This window comes from Argentina silus (genome assembly GCF_951799395.1).
Source record: "Argentina silus genome assembly, chromosome: 14".
Taxonomy (NCBI): Eukaryota; Metazoa; Chordata; class Actinopteri; order Argentiniformes; family Argentinidae; genus Argentina; species Argentina silus.
Window position 1 is genome coordinate 13,704,321 of NC_139668.1, and position 15,428 is coordinate 13,719,748.

The window sequence follows — 15,428 nt, forward strand, 5'->3', positions numbered from 1 at the left end:
AAATACAGTGTACCAGTTAAAGACTCACCAACATTACGTTTTCCCCTCAAGCTTGCATTTAACAAAATCAAGCATATGCTAATGAAGAGAGCACAGTTCAATTCCATTACAATCGTTTCAGGGGGGATATTGAATTCAACACCTGGACTGAAAAGTATCTTTATTTGATTGAATTTGAGAGACAACTCCTGACATATACTTTGATGTTATTATTGACTTGTCGATTGCTCCCTTTTAATGGGGGTTGGACTGATTTGCCTACATGTATACTCCTGGTCAATGGCTATCAATAAACTATTTGTTATGGACTTTGTTATACTGTACATAGTGCCCATTGACAGAAACATACATGACAACAAACATGCACTTTATTTAAACATAATGCAGTGCAACATAGTTATAACACATTTTTCGTGTCAGAGAAATCAATTACACAAACCTTAATCATGAGATCCTAGTGTTATACTTTATTTGCTCTTCTTGCCAGAGAGTCGTTGGTATGCATGGCAGATGAACCAACATAAATTAACATTTGTATGATGAGCCAAGTGTCTAAATGTTCTGTGTCCTTTCTCTATAGAAGTCTTTTGTGCCTGTGTTGACAGTAATGAGTGTGGTTTGCTTTGGTGGTGGGCTGAACAACTCTTAATTTGTGTCGGTAATTGTCAGTCTTCAGACATATCGGTTTCATGACCAGTCAGATTTCTGCTTCTTTTGAAGGCAAGCGAGTCATGTTATTACACTGAATGTCATAACAACTTCGACAAAATTGAAACTGTTTGTGCTTAGTCAATGGTTGTTCAAGTGATTTTTCAGATACCGTTACACTTTAAAAAAAAAAAAAAAAAAAAAAGGGGGGGGGGGGGGGGAAGGGTTGTTTGGCTGTCGTTGTAGAAGGACCCTTTGAAGAATGAATCCTAAAAAACCTAAATGTCTGAGACATTTACAGTTTACAAATGTAAGTATTGTGGTTATTGCAAATTATAAAGTTACGAAGTTACAGTTCGAAAAAATGCATGCAAATGCATGAAGCCTCATATAAGAAAGAAAAACTTCACCACAAAAACGACATCAAAGCACACCCTGTGAAAAACTACAACACAGCAATTGATGTAACCTGTGAATAAAAAGGACATTACACTGCCACCTTGTGGATTGACTTCCAAGCCACAGCTAAATTGTTGTTAGCCTATGCTAAAGGAATCTTCGAAAGTCACAGGAAATAAGGAAATAACTTATTTGTAAAGTGGAGCGATGATGACATCTTTATTCAGGATGCAAACTGAACATGTGTTGGTCTCTCCTAGAACTATAACGCTTTACAGGTCAGACCAATTGAATGCATTGTTATGTAAGCCTACATTAAATGCATTAGACAAAATGAAAAGAATAGCAAAGTCCTATTATAAACAGCATTGGCATCACTTGACAGACATTTGCTTCGTGGTCCCAACGCCTGAAGGAATCACATGAGCGCGCGCGTATGGGGTAGTTGAGTCACGTGAGTTTCCGATTCAACAACATGGCTCCTAGCAGAGAACAACACATAATCGGCTGATTCTTAGATAGTCAGTTTAACAATATTGTATAATAAACAGTACATATTCCTGTGCTGATACTCAAATTTAATCATTTATTTTGGATTCAGCATGGAACCTGACATTGTATAGGCTGTCACACACAGGTACGTGAGGTCGAGCTCAAACAGCGATTTAGATGGACTAGCTTGTTAGCTAGCTGTCAAGAAAACCACATTTCTAGCTATATTATTCCTGCACTTTCTGTCATATCACAGGGGGTTTGGGAATGATAACTATCGAATAAATGGATCTGTATTGAGAGGCTATAACTTTCAAACCTAGTCAACTCGCTAGATAAACTAGCTCGCAGAAGCTATATCCAGGTAGCTAGCTATCTAGAGTTCTGTCATATGTGATATGTCGGATCGATTCTTGGTCTCATTGCATTTTCATTTCAATCATGCTTTCATTCATTACACGTTCGTTTATGCGTGCTGTCATGCATGCAGAGTTCGTTTTAATCTGATTAGTTTAAGGGAAAGAAAGAGGAAAAACAATCCACTTCCTTCTCTAAACTTTTTATACACAACCTGTATCTTGAATATGAATCCTCTGCAGCACCAAAGAGGAAGAGAACTATTTGGCAACACTCACAGTTGATTAGTAAGCACTTCTATTTCACTGGAAGGCCACTGGAGAGGGGCTATGAAGTCATGTGAGCAGGGTTTAGCCTAACAAGACAGTAACATTGAAAAAAAGTCAAGCTCGTGGATTAAGCAGTAGTCATGTGCATTCAATAACTTTACATCCTCTCAGCTTTCATTAATTGCATTTTAAAAAGAATGACAGCTGTTGCTGTCCTGAATACAATACTGTGTACACTTATAATGCAATCCTATTACCTGGATGTTAAAACTCTTTTTTAATTCTGTTTTGAATGTCTTCACAGACAGGCACCAGTTCCACTCCTGATGTCAGCACTTGCTCATTCCATGGAGACGTGAGGCATACGTTTTTGTCTGGTTTTGAGGAGGCAGTTGGACAGTGTGTCAATCCTGCCAGGCCCTGCAGAGTCACTATGGAGTGGCTAGTGTCGGCCGTGGAGAGGGACCTCGGGGTGGACCACCGACAGCTGGGTCCAGGGCCTCGTCCTCAGGAGCTGGTGGCTCTTGTCCCGACCCGCTGGGTGATGGGCCTTAGGGAGAGGAGAGTCACCCGGTGTGCTCGCGCTGAGAGCATCAGTGAAGCAGAGATTCGCAATTACCTCCAGCGATCCTTGGTGAAGCTGCCTCCTGGTTGGACTCGAGTGTGCATTGTGGGTGTGAGGAAAAGCAAGCTAAGCTATAGGCTGGCCAGAGACCCAGGCTGGCCTGGAGAGGGGGGTTCCCAAGACTCCTTCATGAAAGTAATGCAAGGGGTATCGCAACGTAATATGAGGTATTATACAGTCTCTGTTAGTTTAGCGTAAAACCTTTTTCATGGTGACTGAGGATTTAACATAATATAACGTAAGCGTATGCATAGTAATATAATAATTATTTTGGTATTTTCTCTAGTCACCTTACAATAAAACCATTCAGTAGTACATTACTCATAGCTGTTTTGTTTTGGTTATTTGACAGAAACCTGTGGCGTGAGGCTCATCACTGTTACGTGCAGCCATATGCAGGGGTCACGGAGCAAATGCATGTGGCAGCCATAGACTCTGTGCGCCAAGCGCTGCAGAGGCTCTTCTGCTCTACGTTCATCTCAACAGACCGCGTGTCACCGTCCCTCTCCCCTGCCAGAGAGAAGGAGAAAGAGATCCCATTCTCATCCTCCTCCTCCTCCTCCAAACACCACTCAGACCATCTGTGTCCTAACATACTCCCTGCTGAGTGCCTGCTGGAGTCAGCAGAGATGCTCTATGTCATTCTACCCTACACCCAGTATTCGCTTCACGACATTGTCTCTTACAGCCCAGCCAAGCTGGCCAACAGCCACGCCAAAGTGCTGTTCATCCTCTACCAGTTAACAATAGCGTTACAGGCCTGTCAGGCCTCAGGTCTGTCTTGCGGAGAGCTCTCACTCCAGGATATAGCAGTAGATGAGAGGCTCTGCAGCCGTCTCAGGCTCAGCCTGGCCCATTATGAGGACCTGGGGGAGGACAGGGACACAGAGAACTATGTCACTGGGGGGCAAGTGCCAAGAGGTGTCCAGGTGAGGGAGAGTCCAGGTATGAGTGGTGACAATAAGAGGCTGTGCAGAGATTGCTTTGTCGAGCTTAAAGCCCTGGTCCTTGACTGGGTCCACGGCCGAGTCAGCAACTTTCGCTACCTGATGGAGTTGAACAGGCTAGCTGGAAGGCGGGAGGGGGACCCAAACTACCACCCAGTCCTACCTTGGGTAGTGGACTTCACTGTGCCATTCGGGAGATTCAGAGACCTCCGGAGGTCCAAGTTCAGGTTGAACAAAGGGGACAAGCAGCTGGATTTTACTTATGAGATGACCAAAGAAGCACTGGCAGCCGCAGTGGCTAACGGAGGTGGGGGAGGCGGTGTCGTTGGAGACCTGGGTGGGTCTGTCGGGCCTGGTGGTTCTGGACAGTCTGACCACCTCCACGTGCCCCACCACATCTCAGACGTGCTGTCGGACATCACCTACTATGTCTACAAGGCTCGCCAGACGGCCAGGTCAGTGCTGTGTAGCCACGTGAGGTCCCAATGGGAACCAAATGAATACCCCGCCAGTATGGAACGCATCCAGAGCTGGACCCCGGACGAGTGCATTCCGGAGTTCTTCACAGATCCTTCTATATTCCGCTCCATCCATCCAGACATGCCGGACCTAGATGTTCCGCCGTGGTGCACCTCCTGTGAGGAGTTTGTAGAGGTGCACAGACGCCTCCTGGAGAGTAGAGAGGTGTCCCAGCAGCTGCATCACTGGATAGACCTCACGTTCGGCTACAAGCTGTCAGGTAAAGAAGCCGTCAAAGCCAAGAACGTGTGCCTGCACCTGGTAGACAACCACACCCATCTCACCAGCTACGGCGTAGTGCAACTCTTTGACCAGCCCCACCCGCCCCGCCTTGCGCCTTACCAGTACTCCCCACCTGAACCCCCTATCCTGGGCCCGGCGTCTCTCAACGTGCCTTCTCTGCAAATCCCCCTGATCAACTCCATGAGAGACGCTGTGGATGGGATGGTCCCTGAAGCGACGGGGTGCGAGTCCAGCGGCTGGACCCTGGTGGACAGAGATGAAGAACTTGAACAAGGCATGGAGGCTCTGGACTCACTATCCACTGGTGCCTCCAGCTCTACCACCTCCTCTGTCCCACTACCACTCATCAGCACAGCAGGAGGGAAGACAGGAGGGGAACACCCAGCCATGGTGGTATCTCAGTCTCCCAGTGAGGGGGCAGGTAATGCCCTTGGCTCTGGCATACGCAATGCCATGTTACAGAGAGGGGTCAGAAACACAGGGAGGGGAGTGGAGGGGAGTGTAAATACCACCAACACAGAGGACTTCAAGATCACCCTGCCGGAAGGGTTCAGCCCTTTACAACCCCTCGAGGAGTTAGAGAAACTGAACAACTTCCTAGTGAAGAGTCTGCATGCACAAGTTTGGCACTCCTCAGAGTCCAGTACGGAGGGTGGAGAAGGGAGGGTGGCTGTAGAGTCACTCCCCTCCCTCACAGAGCTCTACCAGAGGGACATGCAGGCACTAGGTGTCCTAATCGCAGAGATATTCTACTTGTCTAAACTGCGAGGTGTAAAACCGGGCACCCCACTGAGAGAACGTTTCCAGGCGGTGATAAAGCTATGCTCTTCTAGCCTCCGTGACGTGCCACTGCCATTGCATCACGCTCTGGAGACGCTGCTACATTTGCGCAAACACTCCTCATCGAAAGCCTATGTAGAGAAATCAGGTTGTCCTCCTAGTCCACTTATTTTTAAATACGACCCCATCTATGAAGGTCTCCCTCCCCCAAACCCCTTTCAGTTACTCAGCCCTGTCCTCTCCCCTTTGCCCTTTCCCACCTATTTCCCTGCTCTTCACCATTTCATCTACTCCTACCACACCAAGATGGAGACCACTTGCAGCCTGCAAGGCCGCGATGTGGTGTTCCACCTGTGGCAGCAGCTGGAGACACTGTTACAAGGTGACATCACAGCCGAGGGTCTGGAGATCCTCCTTCCCTTTGTGTTAGCGCTCATGCTAGAGGAGTCCACCTCCGTGTACGCCGCCTGGTACCTGTTTGAGCCCATCTCCAGGGTGCTGGGTCCGAGGAACGCCGCCAAATACCTCCTGAAGCCTCTGGTCAGTGTGTATGAGAACCCTCGCTGCCTCCGAGGCCGCTTCTACCTCTACACAGATTGCTTTGTTCTTCAGCTAATCGTGAGACTGGGCCTACAGGCCTTCCTGTCCAGCCTCCTGCCCCATGTGCTCCAGATCATCACTGGATTTGAGAGCTGTAGCTCAGGCGCAGGGACCCAATGGGAGGCCTGCAAAGCCTTGAGGGGTAGGGCATGTGACCTGGGAGAGGAGGAGGAGGAGGAGGAAGAAGACTACCAGTGCAGGGATGGGGGGCCATCCTCGGGGTCTGTGAGTGGGAAGGTGGGAGGGGGCAGTGGAGCAGGCGGGGGAGTCGGGGTGGCTGGAGACCCAGGTCTAGTGGACTACTCCTCAGGCATCAGTCTCAATGATCAGGTCTTTCTGTCTGAAGGGGAGGACTTCCAGAACGGGTTCTACGGCAACAATGGGGCAGGGGCAGCAACGGGCGGAGTCAGTCTGCCTGGGAAACCCCAGAGCCACAACTCTGCAGTCAAAGAGCAGGACCAGGAGTCTCTAAGTGTGGGGAAGCTGAGTGACAAGAGCAGCACTAGTGAAGTCTCACTCGGAGATGCTGATTCGTCACGGGACAGAGCCAGTCTGAAGTCAGCTGACAGTAGTCAGGACCTGAAACAGGCCAGCGAGGGAGAGGAGGGAGGGGAGCTGGAGGAAGAGGAAACTGAGACAGAGGAGGGGTGGGGTGGGGTGCACAGCCTAGAACTCACCCTCTCTGGGTGCACAGAAGAGTCTGGGGCCACAGTGGCCACCCTGGAGGGAGAGTTTGTGAATGGGATGGCGATGGGGGAGGCAGAGAAAAGAATGGTGGGAGATGAGGATGAGGAGCAGGAGGAAGAGGAGCATGACCCTTCGGAGGACTCTGAGGAGAAAGAGCATAAGATTCTTCTAGGTGAGACTCCGTTCAACAACGTATCTCATTCATGTCAGTTCTCTTTTTTTAAATGTGTTTATTTGTCAGGGACCATGCACAAACAAGTATTTAGCGACATACATTTAAATCTACATAGCTAATTTCCATCTGCAGTCCCACCCCATGTTGTCTACTGTATAATATTGCCACGGATGTTCCCACATAGACACAGTCTGTAAGACAGTTAGATGGCTGTCTGCAAAGCTGGGACCCACGGTGACGTCTCGATATGTGGCCAGAAATCTGCTCCGCTTGCTCACCACCTGCTACATAGGTGAGTGCTTAAATGATCCAGCAAGGACAGACGGGAGTCGGGACAACAATTCCTACACAGAGGGGAATCTTTGATATCATTTTGGAATGATGTTATTGTTCATAACACACAAGCACTATTGTCATTGGGGTGGAAATATGGACATATCAGCCATAGTAATTCACACTTACAAATTCATTTCAGTGTGCCTATATTTTGAAATGTTTTCTCCCACTGTGTGTGTGTGTGTGTGTGTGTGTGTGTGTGTGTGTGTCTGTGTGTGTCTGTGTCTGTGTCTGTGTCTGTGTCTGTGTCTGTGTCTGTGTCTGTGTCTGTGTCTGTGTGTGTGTGTGTGTGTGTGTGTGTGTTTGTGTGTATTTTGTCCCTCCCTCCTACCCATAGGCCCTGAGAAGCACCAGTTTGTGGCCCCTGCATCAGAGGAGAGCAGTCTGGAGCATGTGGGGATGGGGAGTGTGTATGAGAAGAAGCCTGTTGTAGGAGACCAGACAGCAGGGCCAGTCCTAGACTGTCTCATCTACATTGCCCACCTCTATGGAGAGCCAGTGTTGACCTACCAGTACCTGCCCTACATCGGCTACTTGGTAAAATTGTACTTTAGATTTGCTCCTTCCCTGTTTCATTTACTAACACGTTAAGAACTAATCCGGTATTTGCTCTAGCTGTGTTCTCTAGGTCTTCGTTCTCGGGTTAACTTCACAGGTATATTTCACATTGATTGCTGGAGTTGACTTGCAATATACGTCAGGAATGTTTATAGGGATAGTAATAATTGAGTCCCCTAAACCAGTTTTCTTTGATTAACCACATACCTTCTCTCCAGTCGGTACACCAATAACTACCCCTTTTGAAAAATGTTACATTCCTGTTCTGTTGTGCATTTGAGTTCCAATCCTGTACCCTGTGTTCCAATCCTGTACCCTGTGTTCCAATCCAGGTATCTCCGCCCTCGTCATGTCGTCTGAACACGCGTAAGGAGGCAGGGCTGCTGGGGGCCGTGGTGCTCACTCAGAAGATCATCGTGTTCCTGTCGGACACCACCCTCATGGACATGCTGATGAAGATCAACCAGGATGTGCTGCTGCCCTTGCTGGACCTGCTTACCTCTCCCAGAATGGGGTAGGTGACACACACACACACACACACACACCACAGTATTTCAATTAACATTTTATTTTTCAATATACTGTATGTCAGACCTGTGTCGAAAAGTATCTCTCCCCTCATTTAGGTTCCCCAGTGGGGTGCAGACGCGCTCGGCCGTGTGTCTGAAGACGCTCAGTCTGATGGCGCTGATCTGTCTCCGTATCGGCAGGGAAATGGTGCAGCAGCACATGGCTGACACCCTGCGCAGGTTCTTCGCTGTCTTCTCTCTGCTGCACAGCCTAAAGACACAGGTAAGACATGTACTTTGACACGGTCACTTTCTTGGTGGGGTCATACTCAGCAATGTAGTTGAGGGTAAATGGAGTGAAACAGAGTTTACACACCTTTATTTGGGAAGAATAACGTTTGTCCATCCTTTATGAAAATTAGAGGAATTTAGCTGTACATTCCTCATTTTCTGTGGTGTCCAGAGTTTACCCACTTTTTTCTGTGAAACTGGAATCGGAGTAACCTTTCAGACTGATGTAAATGCCTTGTTGATATCCTCACTCTCCCGACCCTGAATCCTCCTACAGCTCCACTGACCTGTCTTCCTCTGGTGTAGGTGGATAGTGCCCCCCGCAGGGAGGTGGGAGAATACACCCTGCTGGACGTGAGCACACCCGAGGGGACAGAGATCACGTGCGAGTTGGGGGTGCTGGAGGAGCTGCAGGCTGTGTTTAACCCTGAGATGGCCCACGCCTCATACATCCCCTTCTACTGCCTCATAGGTGAGACAGACACACACACACACACACAGCAGTCAGCCTCGAAAAATAAGATCAAAAATAAGGATTTATACTGTATTAACTGAATCACACTATAGAGCTGAACTGAGCTGTGCTATGCTGGCTTGTTAACAGCCCATAGGTACATTCAATGGTTCCCAAAGCAGTGTGTTGTGTTCTTGGTCTACGCCAGGTGATGCAGCAATCCGTAAGCTGGTACCCAACCATGAGCTGGTGTGGCGGTTGGCCCAGTCCTACCATGAGAGGATCAGCCCTGGCAGCCCGGATGCCAACCCCACCACAGCAGTGTCCAGGGTAGAGCTGCCCCCACCCTCCTCCTCCATGGGCCTCTCCCCAGGCCTGGGCCGACACGTGGGCAGAAGCCCCTTCCCTGCCCCCTCCACCACCTCCACCCCCCTGGGTGGCTCAGACACCCTGCCCGAGTCTGGCACCTTCGGCAGTCATCTGGTGGGCAACCGCATCCAGGTGGCCCGGGACTCTGAGCCAGTCAGCGGCAGCCCCAACTTGGCCTCTTTAGACACCTGGGGATGCTCTCACCCTAGCCATGCTCCCCCTGTCATCACAGCCGCGTCCACCTTCACCACTCCCTCCGCAGGTCCCTCCTTCTCCTTCTCCTCCTCCTCTTGGGTGCTGGGCCCCACCCCGGAGGACAGCGCTCTGAAGCAGGATCTCCCCCGCAGCGGACGCTCACTCCAGGGGAACTGGCTGGCCTACTGGCAGTACGAGATTGGCATCAACCAGCAGGACCCCCACTTCCACTTCCACCAGATCCGCCTGCAGAGCTTCCTGGGCCACTCGGGCACGGCCAAGTGTCTTGCACCACTGGCAGGGGAGGACTACTTCCTGTCTGGGAGCAAAGACAAGACGGTGAAGCTGTGGCCGCTCTATAACCACGGCGACGGGACGAAGGAGGTGGAGCCTAGGCTGACGTACACGGACCACCGCAAGTCTGTGTTCTACGTTGGCCAACTGGAAGCACTCCAGGAGGTGGTCAGCTGTGATGGCACGGTGCACCTCTGGGACCAGTTCACAGGTGAGAGAGAAGAATAGGAGATTCCTTAGGGCCCATTCAGACACAGCTGAGCCTGGACTAACTTGTAAATGAGCCTCAAAAGCCAGAGACCTTAGACCAGTAAGATTAGTGCCGCTGGTGCGCGTGAATCAAGGCTGATGTGAACTCCCAAGTTGAGTGAGTGAATTATGTAGTTTAAAGCCTCATCAGTTAAATGAAAACTGATAAGGCTTTGAAATGTATTAATACCACTCTCTCTCTTCCTCCCTCTGCCTAGGCAAGCGGATCAGGTCGTACGAGGCTCTGGATGGGAAGAACCCCATCACGGCGGTGACCACCATGCCTGCCCCACATTGTAGCGTGGTCTTCGGCAGTGCAGACTCTGTTCTCCGCTTTATAGACCCACGCAAACCAGGCCTGCAGGTACCAAAGGCACCCAGGAAACACCAATCCTAACCTTCATCCTAGACCTCATTGTTGTCACATTAATCTGTGTTTTTCAGTGACTATTTCATTATATTTTTATTTCAGTTGTGTTGTTATTCATCAGAATGATGTAAGGGATATAATTACCATTGCTTTATTCCCAATTCCTCTCTGATTGCTTTTGCTCTGTGTGTGAGGTGAGGTCTGTCATTGTGTTCTCCGTGTTGTGTTACTTTTGTGTTACGTTTGTTACTGACACCAACAGTTTCTATCTGTCATTGTGTTCCCCGTGACCTACCTGGATAAATAAAGGTAATGAATAAGTGTGAGACACAGACAACTCTTTCCCTGTGTCCCCAGCATGAATTCCGTCTGGCGTACAACAACCTGAGTGCGGGGCTGATCCGCTACCTGGCAGTGAGCCCTGGAGGCCGCACGGTCGCCGCAGGCTTCTCCTCTGGGTTCATCGTGCTGCTAGACGCACGCACTGGCCTGGTCCTGCGGGGCTGGCCTGCTCACGAGGGGGACATCCTGCAAATGAAGGTGTGTGTGTGTGTGTATGTTTGGTGTGAGGTGTGTTTGTCAGATAGTTTTTTTTTTGGTTTTAGTAGACCATTGTACCATGGACATGAGGATCATCTCATTGAAATGAATTACATGATTATCATTTGGAGGGGAAAACATGGACACCCGTGACAGTAAGGTTTTGATGTCTGACTTTATTTATATCCTATTTGATTGCTTTCACCGGTTTCAAACAAATTCCGATGATGTATTCACGCGTTACCACCAGCGGCATAAACAGCGACACTAGAGGGAAATCAACTGAACCTTGCCTGATAGCACCGCTCCCACCTACTCCTGTTACGCAAGAGTACATTTCCCATCACAATGTTGGACACACGCCAGTCCTGCTCTCGTTTCAACGACGAGGGGAGTGCGGTTTTGGAATTGTTCAGCAGTCGGGTGATAAACAACAGTTGAAGCAGATTTACGGCCAAGTGTTTTGTTATTTTGACACTCCATATTATTGGTAGAGAGCATAATGTAGCCTCTTGTAGGGAGGGTGAAAGTTGTACCCAGCAGGTTTGTTCAGAAGCAGTCAACCAGGCACTAGAGCTGAGTAAACTTTACTTAACCCCGGTTGGCAGGGTCAAGGATTGTGTCTCTGGCTTCGGAGGCACAAGTTCAGGTAAATATGGACAGGAGTTACTTATTAGAATTTCGTCATCGATTCCCACTGGCCCATATATATTGTAGCAAACGGGGGGTGTGTAACAGGAGCCTCAAGCGGGGATCGAACCGGGTCTCCCACTCACAAAGCGAGTCCACCAATCACAGTGCAAATAGAGTCGACTCACTTGGCATCTGCTCGTAGAACACTGCTGAGGTCACGGTCGTTCCAGTATGGGTATGATCTTTCATATCTATCGATTTCTTTGTCAGCACACTGATATGGCTGAGGTGCTCTTTTGGCGGGAAACTCTTGACGCTTCTCAGTACCATAGACCAAAAGATGTTGAGGTTGAGAATATGAAAGGCTGAAGAGTGCTCTCTGTCAACCAGTAACCTGTGAAGAGGTGTGGGTGTCTGTTTGCGAGTGTGCACTTTACACCCCAGTGCTATGGTCTCTGAATGTGTCTCATGTCTGTTTTTTCAGGCCGCCGAGGGCAACCTGGTCATCAGCTCCTCCACTGACCACACACTGACCGTGTGGAAGGATCTAGAACACAAGCCTCTCCACCAGTACAAGTCTCCCTCCGACCCAATCCATGCCTTCGATCTCTACGGGCCAGAGATAGTGGCTGGCACCGTGGCCAACAAGATAGGGGTGTACTCCATGATGGACATCTCTCACAGCCCTGCCAGCAGCACCAAGCTCAGCTCGGAGAACTTCCGCGGGACCCTCACCAGCCTGGCCGTGCTGCCCACCAAGAGGCTGCTGCTCCTGGGCTCAGAGAACGGCGCCATCAGGCTTTTAGCTTAGAGGCTAACGCCGATAGGCTAACACATTGGCATAGCTATACACCTCGCTATTGACTTTTTACAGTGTCCTATTCCTACATGCCGGTGCCCGTGGTGCTTGTTGCCTGCCTCAGCTCCTCCCTGTATGGGGTCGAAGCTAGACCAGCTGATGAGGCCGGAGGCAAGTTCTTCCCTTTTTAGAATGAGGGCCGAGCTCCGCCACAGTAGTTATTCAAGCAGTGAGCTGAGAGGACTTTGCTCCTCTGGCTGTAGTCAATGACCAAAATAGATAAGATAAAGGGTTTGTGATTGTTGTATCACTCAATCCAGAATTCAACAAAAACTTGATTATCTTTTATTTGTTTTGCATTTACATATCTATAGATACTATATGATGAAAATTCTTATCCTTGACTAGGTGAATTGTTCTTTTTAAAATAATGGATCAGAAGAACTGCTCAGGAAGGTGGAACCCAAACAAGGTTCTGATGTAGTGTTTACACTTCCCAAATACCAGTAGATGCATACCAACACCAAAAAAGACATTCTGAGATTGTCACAGCCTATCAGGGTTGGGTTGGCTTCAGTTCAGTATTTGAATTCAGTCAACTCAGCAAGTGATTTGAAAACAAATATATAAGAAGCCTCTAATGTTAAGCTTTGAGAAATCATTTCAAATACAAATATTTAATTGTAATTTACTTCCTGAATTGACTGAATTTAAAAATAATTGACCCCATCTCCGCACCCTATCATTATTTCCCTGACATTAGATCACACAATGCATCAGATGCACTGAATAACTATGCAGTTTTTCGTAGATGTAAACATTTTTTAAATGTATGTATTTGCCATATTATGTCTTTCTCAAGAATTACAGTGTTTATTAATCATGAACAATAAAACTACTAGATACCTTTTCGTTTGACAGTGTTCGTGCACCCTCTCAGTGCAGACCCAGGTAAGGTATGACGAGGGGGTGGAGTTATGGAAGTGATTAGTCAACCTGTTGCTTCTGAGTGCCAAGGTCAAACGGAGGTGAATTCTTTTAGCACAGGTGTCCCCCCAATCCCCTTCCTGGAGAGCTACCATCCTGCAGGTTTTCACTCCAACGCTTACCTAGCACACCTCATTCTACTAATCAGCAGCTCATCAAGACATTGTTTAGCTGAATCAGCTGTGCTGGGGGTTTGGGTTGGAGGGAAAAACTGAAGGACAGTAGCTCCCCAGGAGGGGGGTTGGGCATCCCTCGAGCACAACAATGGGCTTACCCCAGAAGTTCAACTCTTTAAGACTATAGTTTTACAATTAATCAGTGGTTTAAGATTTGCTTTTAGATACCTCTTGAATAGTTGTCCCCATGGTTGTAGAAACATAAAAAACCTGATATAAGTATGCCTTATATTTAATCACACATTGGCAGGCAGTTTATGTTGCAGAGGAAGAAATGCAAGAAAAATACATTATTCATTGAATTTGTGATTGAACTAACGCCTAATAGTGTCAGATACACATTGAGAGGCATTTGTTACTGACAACCAACAGTTTCTATAGCAGTACATGAAATGTTAACCCCTGACTCATTCATCCTGTTGTGTAACAAACTGATGTTCTCTTGTCTCATTCAACATTTTGAACGTTTCTTGTGACTTTTGTATATGTGCTTTAAATGATCCAAAATTATTTTGTTTTCTAAAACAATGAAGAAACACCTTGCTTTCAGAAATAGTCAATCCATTATGTCCATTGGAACAATGTATGAGAGAAATACACAAATAAAAGTGCTTATTTTATTTATTAACAGGTTTAATAAAATATTGCCTACACAATGTTTGTTGTTTGTCAGCTTTCAACATTAATTAGATTGAATTGTCCTGTGCCCTTAGCCTAAACAGAAGCTGTTTCTATCTAACAGAATCAACTTTGGTACAAGAGAGGAACACTTATGGTTCTTATTGGAAAAAATCCTCTCTTGTTTGCAGAAAAAATGCCTGTAAGCTTCTGTCATGTGAACTTAGAGATACCGCCTACTGTTTCCGCTGAGTCGTGAAAAGGAACAACAGGTTGAATCAATTGTGCTCTCCTTTTCCCATTTTGTTATGCAGTACTACACACATTTACATTGGCTCGAAATGGCAGAGAAGCTTGTGATTTCACCCACGTTACTTCCTGTGATTAATCATGTGATTTTATTTATTTACCCACACAAAAACTGATAGAACACACATTAACCAATGCAATCAATTCATCAACATGTTGCTTCACACAGCTGTGTCATATTGCAGCTTCATAAGTCCACTCTGATGTTCAACAGCCAGTTAGGCTTCCATGTTTGACCCCTGCATCAGACTCAATATTTACATTGACAAACAAGTAGTGACTTAAATGTAGCACGGATCAATGGAAGTTGAAATGTAACTACTCACTGAGTAACTGCCAATCGTTTGCAACGGAGAATTTGGCCATTGCACATTCAGTGTTCTCTGTCTTTTTTAGGCAGGATAACAGGTCTCCCATCTTAATTTTTGACACGGTAAGTACTGGAATGTCTTTTTGACTTGTGATATAACTGAGTGAAATGTCAAGGTTGGGATGTTATCTGGCACCTGTATGTGTAGCTTTGACTCAATGCACGATATATATACAGCTGATTCATAACCTTTTGAAGCACATACATTTGAATTGTTTAGGTGTCACTTGAGAGCCTAAAATGTCAATGTACATTTAAGAGAGGTTTGTTTGGATGGACCATTTTAATTGTTACTTTGGAGAATTTAGGGTTAGGATTTTGATGGTGAGAGGCAAAAAGTCCCTGGCAATCCTAAAGTCTGTCAGGTGTTCTCTGTCAACATTAACAATCTTGGTGCCATACAGAGAGGGAGACTAAAGAGAGACAAGACAATAGACTTCAATAGAAAACATACACTTTATACACCAATATACAGAGGTGAGAATGTATTGTTGTGCTTTCAGTAAATGGATATGCTCAAAAAAAGATCTATTATTCATCTATCTATTAATAATCTATTATTCATTTTCAAAAGTAGATGCTGCTGCACTTTAGAAGATGTTATTGATGGTAACTATGTTGCAATGCTAC

General features: G+C 47.1%; 1 protein-coding gene across 2 annotated transcripts; it reads left to right on the forward strand.

The window, feature by feature from the left end:
* The first annotated feature begins 1,507 nt into the window (after window positions 1-1,507).
* Window positions 1,508-14,161, forward strand: wdr81 (WD repeat domain 81). Of its 2 annotated transcripts, XM_083685306.1 has the most exons (13): window positions 1,508-1,684; window positions 2,470-2,957; window positions 3,143-6,614; window positions 6,690-6,738; window positions 6,926-7,033; window positions 7,415-7,614; window positions 7,968-8,149; window positions 8,262-8,427; window positions 8,742-8,907; window positions 9,098-9,958; window positions 10,215-10,360; window positions 10,724-10,906; window positions 12,024-14,161. In XM_083685306.1, exons 2-13 carry the CDS (start codon window positions 2,599-2,601, stop codon window positions 12,348-12,350), a joined length of 6,219 nt encoding a protein of 2,072 aa, XP_083541432.1. In that variant the 5' UTR covers window positions 1,508-1,684; window positions 2,470-2,598; the 3' UTR covers window positions 12,351-14,161. The 2 variants fall into 2 exon arrangements, with proteins under 2 accessions (XP_083541432.1, XP_083541431.1); XM_083685305.1 differs by having other exon boundaries at window positions 3,143-6,738.
* The last annotated feature ends 1,267 nt before the right edge of the window (window positions 14,162-15,428 follow it).